This window comes from Geosmithia morbida (genome assembly GCF_012550715.1).
Source record: "Geosmithia morbida isolate 1262 chromosome Unknown scaffold_1, whole genome shotgun sequence".
Lineage (NCBI taxonomy): Eukaryota > Fungi > Ascomycota > Sordariomycetes > Hypocreales > Bionectriaceae > Geosmithia > Geosmithia morbida.
Genome location: NW_023336188.1, coordinates 1,750,481 through 1,764,743, shown reverse-complemented (window position 1 = coordinate 1,764,743; position 14,263 = coordinate 1,750,481). Strand labels below are relative to the sequence as shown.

General features: G+C 54.4%; 5 protein-coding genes across 5 annotated transcripts; 4 read left to right on the top strand and 1 right to left on the bottom strand.

The window, feature by feature from the left end:
- Positions 1–674: 674 nt before the first annotated feature.
- On the top strand, positions 675–1,405 carry GMORB2_1292 (VanZ like family; the record flags this gene model as incomplete). The annotated part of the gene is made up of 2 exons (XM_035463274.1): positions 675–699; positions 759–1,405. 2 exons carry the CDS (start codon positions 675–677, stop codon positions 1,403–1,405), a joined length of 672 nt encoding a protein of 223 aa, XP_035324698.1.
- Positions 1,406–1,859: 454 nt separating this feature from the next.
- GMORB2_1291 (uncharacterized protein) lies at positions 1,860–3,979 on the bottom strand (the record flags this gene model as incomplete). Its single annotated transcript, XM_035463273.1, has 2 exons — positions 1,860–3,151; positions 3,253–3,979. 2 exons carry the CDS (start codon positions 3,977–3,979, stop codon positions 1,860–1,862), a joined length of 2,019 nt encoding a protein of 672 aa, XP_035324697.1.
- Positions 3,980–5,594: 1,615 nt separating this feature from the next.
- On the top strand, positions 5,595–7,207 carry GMORB2_1290 (glycine hydroxymethyltransferase; the record flags this gene model as incomplete). Its single annotated transcript, XM_035463272.1, has 3 exons — positions 5,595–5,642; positions 5,732–5,782; positions 5,852–7,207. 3 exons carry the CDS (start codon positions 5,595–5,597, stop codon positions 7,205–7,207), a joined length of 1,455 nt encoding a protein of 484 aa, XP_035324696.1.
- A 667-nt stretch (positions 7,208–7,874) lies between these two features.
- Positions 7,875–8,919, top strand: GMORB2_1289 (Prefoldin subunit; the record flags this gene model as incomplete). Its single annotated transcript, XM_035463271.1, has 6 exons — positions 7,875–7,906; positions 7,985–8,113; positions 8,226–8,337; positions 8,397–8,495; positions 8,584–8,709; positions 8,794–8,919. The coding sequence occupies 6 exons, from the start codon at positions 7,875–7,877 to the stop codon at positions 8,917–8,919; spliced, it is 624 nt and encodes a 207-aa protein (XP_035324695.1).
- A 356-nt stretch (positions 8,920–9,275) lies between these two features.
- GMORB2_1288 (uncharacterized protein) lies at positions 9,276–12,823 on the top strand (the record flags this gene model as incomplete). The annotated part of the gene is made up of 4 exons (XM_035463270.1): positions 9,276–9,366; positions 9,699–10,813; positions 10,883–12,327; positions 12,484–12,823. 4 exons carry the CDS (start codon positions 9,276–9,278, stop codon positions 12,821–12,823), a joined length of 2,991 nt encoding a protein of 996 aa, XP_035324694.1.
- Between the last annotated feature and the right edge of the window lie 1,440 nt (positions 12,824–14,263).

Below are 14,263 nucleotides of genomic sequence, written 5' to 3'. Positions count from 1 at the left end.
TACGAGTAATTACATAGAATACTGTATGCAGTGATTTGTAGTATCGAGCACATATGTGCATGTATATATTAATACTAATACCAAGTGCGTTACCGTCCATTTTCAGTATGGCTAGACGTATATTCCTATAGACAGGCAGACTGTGGGAATAGAGGGGGATGCGACATCACTACTATGTACAAGTACTAAAGCACCAGACGGACTCATCTCTAATCCCCTGTCAAGGCGCTCACTGTATTCTGACCTCACTGCTGTACATGTAACCTGTACACCACACGACCCACCGACGATCCCTGCCACCTTGACCAGCTAGTAACTTACCAACCCGGCAATCGGGAGCTCTGTCTTTATCCTCTACTCTACTTCCACGTCATGAGTGCCGGCGCTTGTTGATTCTACTCATCTCCGACGAAGGACACATTCTGCATCCGATCCTCCTCCTTCTATACATCCCTCGGTCCGACTCACCTGCTGACCAACCGACTGCCGGTTTTCCCCCCTCCTCCGACCAGGCAGCGACACAGCCTTACGAGTTCAACGTCCAGCCTCCTCTCCGTTGTTCCCCAACCCACCGCTCCCCTCTCCCCGTTGGCAAAACAAGTCTGCCTACATGTTTGTATAGCGGCGGAGGTCCAGACCAACTGATCCGTCCGTACGCTTCTCTCTCAATAACAATGCGTATCCGTCTATCCTTTGCAGGTAAGCTTTACTACCTTCTGTGTGTACGTATGACCAGTATGTCTAACGACCTCCATCAGGAGCATTCGTGCTCCTGCTCCTAATAGCAGCCTACATGGGCCTGACGAGCCTCCAGCTAGGCCAATACGTCAACGACAAATTCCTTCACTGCACCACCTTCTTCATCCTGACCGTCGTCTTCTACTGGGTGGTGGACACGAGCCGACGACGAACCGTGCACATGACGCTGGTGGTGTGCACCCTGACCCTCGGCATCGGTTCCGAGTTCGTCCAGAGTTTCCTCCCCAACGATCGCGACTTCGACATGTACGACATCGTCGCCAATCTCGTCGGCAGCTTAGCCGCCCTGGCCCTTTGCTCGTGGTACCACAAGCGCATGCTCGAGCGCAAGAGGCTGCGCAGAAATACCTACAACGCCGTCCCCGGCGACGACGAGCTCGACGACGTGGACGGCCAAGACCACGTCGACGCCGACCTGGAGCTGGGAGAGGGTCACGAGACGGGGATCCTGCAGGCCCTTCCCCCACGCAGTCTCGAGCAGGAGGTCGACAACTGGGATGAGCATGCTCCCGACGACGACGACGACGACGATGAAGACGACGAGTGGGAGGAAAGTGATGGCATCAGTGCCCCACAGAGAAAGACAAAGGCCAAGAAGGGCACCAGGGATGACGAAGTGGGCGATGCCAAGAAGCGCACTGACTGAGTGCTAAGGAACGGAGGCGTAACCGTATCATGTTCCCCCATGTTGTAAAGTTTGCTACAAGACAGAACTCTTCTTGGATAGCTACAGGTCCCTGGAGAGGAAAAGAGAAAGAAGAAAAACATGTAATGTGTTAATGAGGCTACTTCTGTCATTCGAGCGTGTCTTTTATTTTAATTATCGCCATTTGTCGGCAAACTCTCTTATAATTCACCACTCTCATCTCTCCCTGTCACTCTTCTCAACTGCACGTAATGATAAATAATCCCCCAGAATAGCACTTTGGTCGAGGAGGGAAGACAAGAAAAACAATTTTTTCTTTGTCAGTATCAGCAAGGAAACATGTAAACTAGATGATCCAAGTTCCTCCAACGCAAACAACTGTTCTTCGAACCAACGACGACGCAAAAGTATCCGTTATTGAGTAGAGAGCAGGAAAAGAAAAGCATCTGCATCATCAAAGCATAATGTCCCACTCCACCTCGTCAGAGTCAATGTCATCATAATCCTTGCCGCATGACCATGTGCTCTCGTTATCATCGTCCGAGCCCTCATTCTTGGTAAGGATATCATTGTCGGAGTTGTTATGCTGCTCCTGCAGCATCTGCCTCTGTCCCTCGTCTATACCAGAGTCAGAATCCTCATCTGCCTCAGTCCTGGGCGGAAGGACCGCTCCCGTGTCGGTGCTGGCGGACGCGCCGCCGGTAAGAGACAGGGTGTCGCGCGTCTTCCGAGGCGCGATCTTGGGTTCTTCATCACGTCGAGCCCTGGTCGCCAGTCTGTTCGTAGCGGTCCGGAAAGTTTTCCCCTCTTCACAGTCGTGATGGCCATCAACCGAGAAGGGAGGAGACTGATTTGCGCAGTAGTGAGTCGGCTTTCCAGCTGTCGTCGTCGTTGTCGTCGTCGTCGGGCTGATATTTTTGCATTCTTCCTTCTTTTCAACGGTGGCGGTAGCGGCGGCGGTGATGGTGGCGGTAGTCCCCGGTCCCTGCTCCTGGCCAAATGGGCCCTCAGCAGACTTATTGTACAGGTCGTCCATGGACATGACCTTCCGGCAGTCTTGATCTTGAGCTCCAACTAAGGTCTTCTGCTGCTGCTGCTTATGTCTCTCCAGTCGCTGCATATGCTCCTGACACCGTTGCTTGTACTGCAGTCGGCGCTCTGTCATAAGACCAAGCTCCTCCCGGTCCTCCTTCTCACGCTTCCGCTCATTAATTCGCGCTTTATGCTGCTCATAAAGCTCCAACTGAATCTGCCACCGAAGTTTCGCCCGAATATGAGCATCATGCTCCATCTGAAGCTTTCCCATCTCCTCTCGGTATTCTAGGGTCTCTACTTGCCACTGTTTCCGGTTCAGAAGCTCTCTCTCCTGTTGAGCGTCTTTTTGTTTCTGTTCCTTTTGCTGCTGTTCCTTCTTGTGCTTCTCCCTCTTCTCGATCGCTTCCTTCTGCCTCTGCATCTCTTTAGCAGCTTCCGAGGCCGAGATCTGGTGTATCGGTAGTGCCGCGACGTTCGGCGAGCAGCCCTTTTCTCTGATGTCGACAAGGTGATCAAGGGACAGAATGTCCGGTTGCTTGTTCTGCAGCTGCGGATGCGGCTGAGTCTGTTTCTGCGACAGCCCCGGGGGAGCACCCTTGAAGGCATTGTCGAAGGTTGACCTGGTGACCGGTTTAGGGGTCAATTTGGAAATATCGACAATGGTGGCAGTCCTGATCGCGGTAGGTGAGTGAGTGGGTTTCGCTCCCGTGACTTTTGGAAAAGGCTCGATGTCAGTCAAGATTTAGTACTCGAGTATCTAACAATGAGAGGCCGTGAGAATCGAGAAGACAAAAAGGGGGCAGTAAACATACCACTGTCAGTCGCTGCTGTCTTAGCCGTGGTAACAGACGGGCAGGTTGCCCGGGACTCTTTGCTCAAGGGCTCCATGCGCGTCTCATTGAGAGCGGCCTGTTCCTGCTCCCGCTGCTTGCTGTACTGTACCTGGTCTATCTGGTAGTCCCCAGTAGGTTTCTCAAACGACTCGTACTTGGCCTGGCACACAGGGTCACTACCAGCAGTAGGTACCTTTGTGTAGACGAGGCTAGGCATAGCGGGTGGGAGTCCACGAGGAGAAAGAGCAGGAGTAGGGGGAGGAGGACGGGCCACGATGTCGGGGGGGAGAGTAGCGTAGCTGGGCATGACGACGTCCTCACGTGGCTTCTTGAAAAGTACGGGAGGCTGTGGACAAAACTCGGACGGGGCGGCCCGCTTGGACATCTTGTTGTTGACGGAGACATAGTAGGGCTCCTTGAGTCGCCTTTGAAGCCAGTTCTCGTAGAGGGAGCGGTTTTTGAGGACGCTGCTGCAGAGGTCGACGGGCTCGAGGACCTTGGGATGGGCGGCCAGACGGAAGAACTGGTCTCGCATGTTGGACATGAACATCCTGTTGGTGTAGTCGGCCAAGTGGCCGGTGCAGTCGTGGGCGGTGGCTCCAGAAAGCTCGACAGTCATGTCCGGGTCGTGCTGCTCGACGATGTCGGCCAGGACGCGGAGACATTCGGCGAAGGGCACGACCTCGGACGATAGAGTGACGGACATTGTGGGCTCTTCGTGGTCGTTGTCGTAGCTGAGACTCACGGTGTTCGTCTCGTTTGCTTTCTTGACACGATTGGCACTCTGTGTGTTGGTTGGCGCTGAGAAAGAGGTTCGAGAAAGAGAAAGAAGGAAAAGAAGGCCCTCTGAAGACGTACTTCGAAACTTGAAGGGTGTAGAGGGAAGACGACAGCTTGTTTATAGACTCAGTGCTCAGGGCCATACAGGGTGTCGATCACCTGCCTACTGCAGTACTGGGTGACTGGAGTATGACAAGCCATTCGGTGCAAATCTTGAACATCATCCTTTTTGGCTGAAGGATAAATGACAAACATGTGACGCTTTTCACACATTCACGACTCACCAAAGGTTGTATTGGTACAGACACCGCAATCACAGGCACTGGCCGGGGACTACGGTGGTGAACGACAGAGGAAGTTGGTGACGTGAATCCGATAAAGGTGTACGGGCATATACATGGTGCAGAGTTGGGTACAGATGTCCTCAAAGGGGACCAAAGTCACATAGTACGCCGCTCTTGCCATCATATGCCGCCGTACGGAGTTTATTCACATGCCGTTCTGAATATATATCTTGTGTTGCCACTGTCGGTGCCTGAGAAGGTCCTCGAAGATAGTGTTACATTCATTCAAGCTGGCGATGGGTTGGACTTGCTTCGTGAATACAGGATTAGGGTAGATGAAAAGGAGAAAAAGAGTGATGCGAGCAAGGGCAGGTTGTATTAGCAAGTGTGCTGACAGGTGCTCTTATGATGCGAGATGTACCCGCACTCGAATAAATACGAGGAAGATGAGCGTGACATCTGATGGAGTTAAGCATAATGGTGATCAGAGTCAAGATGCTAACTAGCTAGATACTATAGAGGAGATTTTGGAGAGAGCTGAGGTACGAGAAGACGAGAAGTCTTCCGGGAAAGGTCCCCGATGACTAATATGATGACATAACTACCAATAAGCCGTGTGTTAATGACCGTTAAGTTTGTGCCATCAGGCAAGTGAATTGCTGGTGCAAACTGTCACCGAATTGGCGGTATAGCTAGCAGTGATGAAATAACCCTCCGTATATACGGTATAGAGTGATACGCGAGATATGACTACCATTGCCGTGATCGTACGACATTATGTCTCTCATCCCATTGCGTCTCGTAAGACGAGGCCAAGAGGAAAATAAAATATGACCCGAAAATATTTTTTTTCTCTAAAATCACCGAAGGAGGGGGGGGAGGGGCTAGGACCCCTCCTTGACCTAAAATGGAAGACACTAATAGATTTGTATGGGGGTTCACTGGTAAAACTGTTAGTCCGCTCCGGGTCTAGTGCCCCGCACCCTGCCAACAGGGTCGAACCAGCCTTGGACCCCGCGCCGCCCGATTACGCTCCAATCTGGTAGTCAGGCCTTACCACGCTTTTTTGGGGTAGAAATTTTTTCTCTACTGCTACTACTACTACTACTACTACTACTCTCCTCTATCCTCTTTTCCTACTCCTCCTCTTCTTCTTTCCCCCCTCATTCACCCATCTATCCAAACCGATTTCTTATCGGGTTCTCTCTGTTCTTCATTCTTTAATTCCACTTCAGACAGTCCCACCCCTCTGTCACAATGGCCCCCCCCAACGCTGAGTATGCCTTGTCGGCTTCCCACAAGGATGTTGGTCCCGTCTTTGCCCCGAATCCTCTTTCTTTCGAGGAATTCATCTTTCTATGAGCTTAGGTGAATACTGTCTGACTTCGATTTAGATGCTGGAGAAGTCTCTTCTTGACTCCGACCCCGAAGTCGCCGCCATCATGGTACGTTTCAATCGATCTCTCCATCGGCCCCCCTCCCCCAAAACGTCATCCCTCTAACCCCCTATGCAGAAGGACGAGATTCAACGCCAGCGTGAGTCGATTGTTCTCATCGCCTCGGAGAACATCACCTCTCGCGCCGTCTTCGACGCACTGGGTTCCCCCATGTCCAACAAGTACTCGGAGGGTTACCCCGGTGCTCGCTACTACGGTGGCAACCAGCACATCGACCAAGTCGAGCTCCTCTGCCAGCGTCGTGCCCTCGAGACCTTCCACGTCGACGCCGACAAGTGGGGTGTCAACGTTCAGTGCCTGTCGGGTAGCCCCGCAAACCTCCAGGTCTACCAGGCTATCATGCCTCCCCACGGCCGCCTGATGGGTCTCGACCTCCCCCACGGCGGTCACCTCAGCCACGGCTACCAGACCCCGGCCAGGAAGATCTCGGCCGTTTCCACCTACTTCGAGACCATGCCCTACCGCGTCGACCTCGAGACTGGCATCATCGACTACGACCAGCTCGAGAAGAACATTGTCCTATACCGCCCCAAGGTCCTGGTTGCCGGCACCTCTGCCTACTGCCGCACCATTGACTACGCTCGCATGCGCAAGATTGCCGATCTGGTCGGTGCCTACCTCATGGTCGACATGGCCCACATCTCGGGTCTCATCGCCGCCGAGGTCATCCCTTCGCCCTTCCCCCACGCCGACATCGTCACCACCACGACCCACAAGTCGCTCCGTGGCCCCCGCGGCGCCATGATCTTCTTCCGCAAGGGCGTCCGCTCCGTCGACGCCAAGACGGGCAAGGAGACGCTGTACGACCTCGAGAACCCCATCAACTTCTCCGTCTTCCCCGGCCACCAGGGCGGACCCCACAACCACACCATCACTGCCCTGGCCGTCGCCCTCAAGCAGGCCCAGACGGCCGACTTCAAGGCCTACCAGGAGAAGGTCGTCTCCAACGCCAAGACACTGGAGAAGAAGTTCAAGGAGCTCGGTCACAAGCTCGTCTCGGACGGCACCGACAGCCATATGGTCCTCCTCGACCTCCGCCAGCACAACCTGGATGGTGCCCGCGTCGAGGCCGTCCTCGAGGCCATCAACATTGCCTGCAACAAGAATTCCATCCCCGGAGACAAGTCGGCCCTCACCCCCTGCGGCATCCGCATCGGCACCCCCGCCATGACGTCGCGCGGCTTCGGCGAGAAGGACTTTGAGCGCGTCGCCCAGTACATTGACGAGTCTGTCAAGATCTGCAAGGATGTTCAGGCCTCGCTCCCCAAGGAGGCTAACCGCCTCAAGGACTTCAAGATCAAGGTTGCTTCTGGTGAGGTTGACCGCATCAACGAGCTCAAGAAAGAGATCTCGGCCTACACCAGCGCCTTCCCCCTCCCCGTTGAGGGATGGCGTCTGGATGCCGGCATTTAAGTGTTTTGCTTCGTTCTTTTTCTGAGAAGAAATAGAGCGGATGTCGGCAATACTAGATTATTAGTCTGGTGGTGTCAATCTTCCCTTTTCTTATCTGTCACTTCAACACTAGATCCACCCATTTTCATCAAAAGGAGGATCGACCCGTCTCTGTCATGGCTTCTTTCTTCCCCCTTACTTTAGTCGTATCCAGAGGTGTGATGCGCAAAGGAGAAGGACGGAACAAATTCGAAGCAGATTCAATGTTCAACAACAGCATGCATTTTCAACAGGCGTACTTTTTTTTTTTACTGTCATGTTTTTTTTTCTGGGTGGAATGATGGGAGTTTATAGGATAAAACAAAGAAATGAAGGGATATATTGCAGATGTGATGCCATAAGAAACATGCAAAATTACCCACGTGACGTTGCATTCATCTATCGCACTTTTCAACACTCGTTCCTACGTAAATTCGACGAAACGTGATAGATACGGTGAAATGATGCTGTTGATGTTTGCTCGTCCCTGCTGCTGTGGTGTTGGCGCTGGGAGAACAAATCCACCTGGCCACCAGTCAAGCCCCACCACTGAGGGGAGAAAATCCCAAGCTCTTGCCGCCCCTCCAAGCTTCGCACTTTCGTCATTTTGACCACCGAAAACCACCACCACTACAGACTTCCCTGGAATATGGCCACCAAGGGCAAAGAGACGGTATCGGGGTAATTCTTTCTCTCTCTCCATATTCTCTCTGCTATGGAAATGACATTCAAAAGAATAGTCGACTGACAAGTATCCAGCCCCAAGGATGCGACCCCCACCAACCCTCGTGGTATCCCCTACGCCCCGTTCGTCGACAAGGTGGAAGACTATGTCGCTTCTAGGGAGGATGTCGAGCCCACTCTGAGGAGTTTCCAAGAAATGATTTCGTGAGATTTTCTCCTGCTCTGCCCTGTCTTGGACCAACAGACCGACAGACCGACGAGAGAGCAAAAACAGCGCTGACACCTTGTCCCCCCTCCCCCCCCCCCCTCCCTCAAGGAAATACCAATTCATGGAGGCCAACCTTGGACGACGGTTGACGGGCCTTAACGACAAGATTCCCGATATTCGAAAGACGTTGGAGACGGTCCAGTTCCTCAGGGCTAGAAAGGTACATCCCGGGTAGCATGTTTTGGTAAAAATCGGTGGACTGACCATCTGAACACCCAGGACGAACCTGATCCTATCGAGACAACATTTGAGCTCAACGATACACTCTATTCGAGAGCAGAGATTCCCCCGACCGACGAGGTTCACATCTGGCTTGGCGTATGTTCTCCTCTCTCCCTCTCTCACGCATAGGCTTGGATCAACAAAAGAATAATGAGAAAGAAGGAAGCGAACTGACAATATTCAGGCCAACGTTATGCTGTCGTACCCTATCGGAGAGGCTGAAGAACTCCTCCAATCTAAACTCGATACGGCCAAGGAGAGCCTCGAGAACTGCGAGGAGGATCTAGACTTTTTGCGCGAGCAGATTACTGTATGTTGCAACGCCTCTCGCTTCCTCCCCCCCTTCTTCCCCTTCTTCCCCCTCTCTGAACCCGACATTCTGACAATAATCTAGACCATGGAAGTGGCCATTGCTCGTGTCTACAACTGGGAGGTTGTCCAGAAGCGCAAAGACAAGGCTGACGAGCCAGAGGAGGACAAGTCAAAAACTAAGGAGAGCGAGGGATCTCCTAATGACTGAAGCATGACACTGCCATGTACTTATTGGGGTAAAATGAAAAAAGCTATACATCTACCCAAAGACAAAAAAAAAGGGAGCGAGATGGGAAGAACAAGAAAAAAATAGGAATCGATCCCATCATTGAATTGTTCTGCGTACGAGTACTCTATACAGTACTCCTAGGATATGCATCTAATGATACCCACCCGGTTAACTGCATAGTGCTTCTCCTTCCCAATCACGACCCTCGTCTTCGATTTGGTCAGCACCTCGTACAAGTCAATTGCATGGGTCTCATCCTCCTCATACGCACACTCAATACCTTGGAAAAAATCATCTCCAAATAACGACCAGAGCCTGCTGCACCGGCTGGAGCCATGTGGAGGCATGCTTCAATCGGCGACATGGAAGCTTGGGCGACGGCGGCGCATGCTGCTTCCCCTCGCGACGCCTGTATACTACCTGTTGGTCAGTTCTAAGCCTCCGCTTTCCCCATCCCCATCTCCAGGATCCCGTCCCCGTGGGGAAATTAACACGCAAACTCGTCCCGATTTTACAGACGTCGAGTCGCCACTATTACACAGTCAAATCAACACCTTACAGACGATGTGAATCATCCTCACCGAGAGTTTTCGATGCGGAAGAGGTGGAATGGCACCAACGAGATGCTGCTGCTGCTGCTGCTGCCGCCGCCGCCGCCGCCACTGCTGCTAGTACTACTACTAGACGATGCAACACAGACGACAACACCTCGTCTAAAACTCCAGACCCTCAATCGCAACCGTTACACCGTGTTTCAGACCAGATTGACCGAGCTTTCTTTGCTCAGACTGTCGCCGAGCGACGCACGCACCGCGATTCCGACGCCGTCTGGGACGTTGTCACGACGGCACCGGTCGACGACGACGGCGACGCGGTCGAGGAGCGGCCGAGGGGATATACAGTGCACCACCGAAACTCGTGGCAACCGGGGGAGGGCTCACCCACGGGTGAACAGGTCGAGAACTCGGCCGTCGTGCCCAGTGCGCCGTCAAAGCTTCGGAAATATGCTCGCAAGACGGGACTCACCAAGTCGTGGGTGTCATGGGGTCCCAACCTGATCCTCGCCAAGTGCACGTCCGACACACCCTCGCGGGGCCTCTGGAGGGAGCGTGTCGCCGAGATGAGGAGCATGCGCCTCGCCGTCGTCGTCATGCAGGCCTTGATCCGCCGGGACGCTATCCGATCCAGCCACGACAGGCACCTCCTCGAGAAGCTACCGCGACAACGGCAGCGCAGGGACATTATCGCCATGCTGGCCAGTAACGGATACGCCCGGCGCGACATCCGAAACATGATGCACGTCCTCGACGGTCGCACCGACCAGGACAAATGCGAGCGCTTCCTCAGCGTCGAGGGCCACAAGCCCATCTGGCTGCTCCACTTTGTCACCCGGCCGTCGGCGAAACTCATAGATGCCGGCACCTTGCACAGGATCATCGCCTACTGCAAGGAGGTGTACGACGGCCGGCGGGAGTGGGAAAAGGGGCCCGTTGAGAAGGGTGCCCTGTTCAAGCCCGGGGCGCGCACCAAGCTGGCCATGCTCAACATGTCCCCTCAGACTTTCGGCAACACGCTGCAGATGCTGGCCTCGCAGTGCATGGTGGTTGACGGACGACTCCTCCCCGGAATCGCCGACACGGCCGCCCAGTACATCCGCAACATGGCGGAGTGGAACATGGACTCGAGCAAGATCTACCACCTGCAGTGTCAGCTGTTCAACACGACCCTGGCCGCCATGGCCCCATCCAACAGGAGACTTCCGCCACGGTGGTACCGCTCCATGTCGTTCTACTGGGAGGCACAGAAGAGCCTGCTGTCCATGTCGGCAAGCTTCGACAGACCTCTTGTCGTCGACAGGGAGGGATTCCAGGCCGTGAGACAGGTTCTGGCGGGTCAGGAGAAGAATGCGACCGAGGTACACAACTCATATCGACACGCGCAGACCTGGCCACCGTACCTGGCACCAGGCGACGGAATGGATGAGATGACGCAGCCAGAGGACAACTGGAGCCGTTCCGTGTCTGCGGGCACGCTCCAACAGGAGGCAGGGTACCCGCTCGACGAGTCGGATGCGGCCCTCGACATCCTCGGCGGGAGAGCACCCGACGGCACGCCGACGATCCAGCAGCGCGTGGTGCTTGGCGGGAGTAGCAGAAAGATGGGCACGTGGGAGGCGTCGATCCGGGCGACACGCAACGCCGAAGAAGCGTGGATCAAGTTCAACAAGCCTCCCCGGCGCGGCGCCGCCCCGGGCGTGCGCGAGTACGCAGCCATGTTTGCCAAGCTGTGTGCCCGCAACGCCGACCCGCAGTCGGCTCTGCGACCCGGAGACCGCGCCCTCAACTTCCCGGTGCAGCCTGATCCCAACCTGTCCGAGTTTGCCAGGACGCGCATGCAGCCGCCTAGCGTGGACGAGCTATATACGAGGATGCGCAGCGCCGGCATCCGACCGGACGGGGCGTGTCTCGAGGTTCTCGTAGCAAACGCGGCCAGCCTGGACAGGGCACACGCATATCTACGCGACAGCCGGGTCAAGGCAGGACCGCTGCTCAGCTACCGCTCCAGCGGACCCAACGCCAAGGCACTCCGGCAGATCCCCACGCCCATCGTGGCGGCGTACGTGAGGCTCATCTGCACGGTAGAGAGCAGGCCGGGCCGCGAGCTATTCAGGGCGCTCAGGATATGCGACAGGCGGTTCGAGGATGACGACGGGAGTCGGCTGTGGGCGCCGTTCGTCTGGGGCGTCGTGCTCAAGGCCATGAGCGCCAAGACGGCCGGGCTGGGACGGCTGGGGCGGACCCTGGCGGAGCAGGTGCGCGCCTACCAGCTCGTCGTGGACAAGATTGAGGATTCAGCGCCGCTGCGGTTGTCTACCGTGGTGCAGCTGGCCAAGTGCCTGCGCAAGGCGGCTGCTCGGGCGGTTGGTGAACGCATGACGGACCTAGAGGCGCAGCAGACGGCTGCGTCGGAGAGTCCTCTCACATTCCTGTACGACGCAGATTCCCGGCAGAGACTGGTGGCGCAGTTGGCCTCGCGTTCGGGCCGAGAGATTGAAGACGGCCGGCATACCATGGCCGCAGGAAGCAGCGGCGGCGGCAGCGACGGCAGCAGCATAGGCAACATCGGCGGCAGTCTGGGCGACGAGAACCCGTGGCTCTACTTTTTGCTCTCCGGGGCCGACCGTCTCAAGAAGATGCACAAGAGGCTGGCGGATCGGGAGGTGGAAGCGACGAAGCTGTTTGACACGCACAATGCGCGGTCGCTGGACCACATGCTCGCGCGGCAGGACGCGGTGCGGGCGCAGGATGCCTACGAGCTGATGGCGTCTTGGGCCTTTCTAGGCGAGTTCGAGACCATGGCGTCGATGCTAGAATGGCAGCTCAAGCAGTGGGACCACCCTTCCTTGCTAGACCACGTCGTCGGTTCTAATCAAAATAATTACTACAATAACTACTACTGCTACAGCAGCAGCAGCAACTACAACAATCACAGCCACGACAACTACAGCAGCGGCAACAGCAGCAGCAGCAGCAACGGCAACAGAAACCCGGGTGAAAACGGTACGTGGACGACGGCGAGCGTGACACCCGACGTGCCCACCGACTTCATGCCGGTCCTGTGCCTGTTCCGCCAGTATGCCGAGCCCATGCTCTCCGAGGAGAGGGTGGAAGGGATACGCGCGGCCGTCGAGGCTGCGGACGTGGCTTGGTCGTGGCCCGACGACGAGACGGTAGAGGACTTCTCGGCGGCCGTGGCGGCGGGGAACGACGCCTCGTACATGAAGCTGCTGCACGTCCTCGAGTGGATCCGATACAGGCAGGCCAGGGAGAGGGGAGAGTCGGCCGAGAAGCTATTACGGCCGCCGAGGTGGGGGTTGGGGTGACTGGGATGATGCGTCTATATCAATGTATCGGTCAGTGTATCATGGAGCATCAAGAGCATCTCCAGAGCCTGTGCAGAGAGTAAGGTGCTAGAAAGGAGAGATTCAGGATCGAACCCATGCCATGTCTACTCTTCGGATGTACGAAGTGGTACTAGAGAGGGAAGACGTATTGGATGAAGATGGTATACATTTCTATACACACACGATGAAGACGATTACGACGCCACAATTGTTGAAACGCGGTTGACAGTGAAAATAACAGTAATACCACAGCTGAAGGCGCTTGGTAGTTGAAGACAGCTCTACAGTACTACACATGAAGACGGAGTGTAGAGTTGACCTGTGTACATGTAATCTGTACAGATTAGAGAGTGAAGCCTCATGTTCACGTACGAGTAGAATTGCATATATGATATGACTTGGCATGAGAAATCGTAAGAAAAGGTAGGCGCGTGTGTAGGGGGGCGCTTGCTGTTTGAGATTGACGGGCGGCTAAGATTTTATTTTCCTTGTAGAAAAATGGATGGAGGAATGATATTATTAATAATACCAGTAATGATAATTATTACGAGTTACACCATTTTCGTAGTATTATCCGTGTGAATGAATTATTGGTGCCCACAATCGACTCGTGTTCTTTCTCTTCTCAATATGAAGAAGAATAGAGACATGAGAATGTAGAACTTTCCGATCGGATCCAGCTTTTGATTTACATTGTAATACTCTCAAGAAAACACGAAAGATTTCAGTCAAGATATCATTACTACTACTATTACTACTACTATTACTACTACTACTACTACAGTGCAGTACAGGAACAATACTAGCCCGACCGTAGTACCGGCGCTTTGTCTGCAGATTCACAGTGTGGGACCTCGGCGATTGGGCAGGAGGCAACGGGCCGGGCGCCTTCCCTGTTAATACCTACCGGTCCGAAACGAGGTAACACCCCGGAGCGTCGCTCCTGCCCTCTCATCCTATTTTTGTTTCCATTTGGGGAAAGAGCATTGGCAGCCCTCGCTCACCTCTCTTTCTCCCCCTCTTCCTCTCTCTCCATCTCTCTCTCCCTCTCTCTCACCTTACCCTGGTAAACTCTCAGCCTCTTTACGGGGTCTCAATATTCGGTCTCATCATTTCATGCAACCACTCCATCGTTTGGATGCCGGCGGTTGGGGAGCAGAAGCCGGGATTGGGGGGGAATAGGACCAAAAGAAAAAGAAAGTCGAGTTGTACATAATACTCAGACACCGAATACAAAGACTACGTCGCTCCTCTCTCTTCTCACATCTTGTTTATGTTTGCTTATCACAGTCAAGAATCACGGATTTGGTGAAACACAACTTCCTCTCTCTCTCTCTCTCTCTCTTTTCCTTTTTTTTTCCTTTGTGTGTAGTTCATTTCCTTCTATTTCCTTTGCTGCTCTATCAGTTGTCGTGTCTC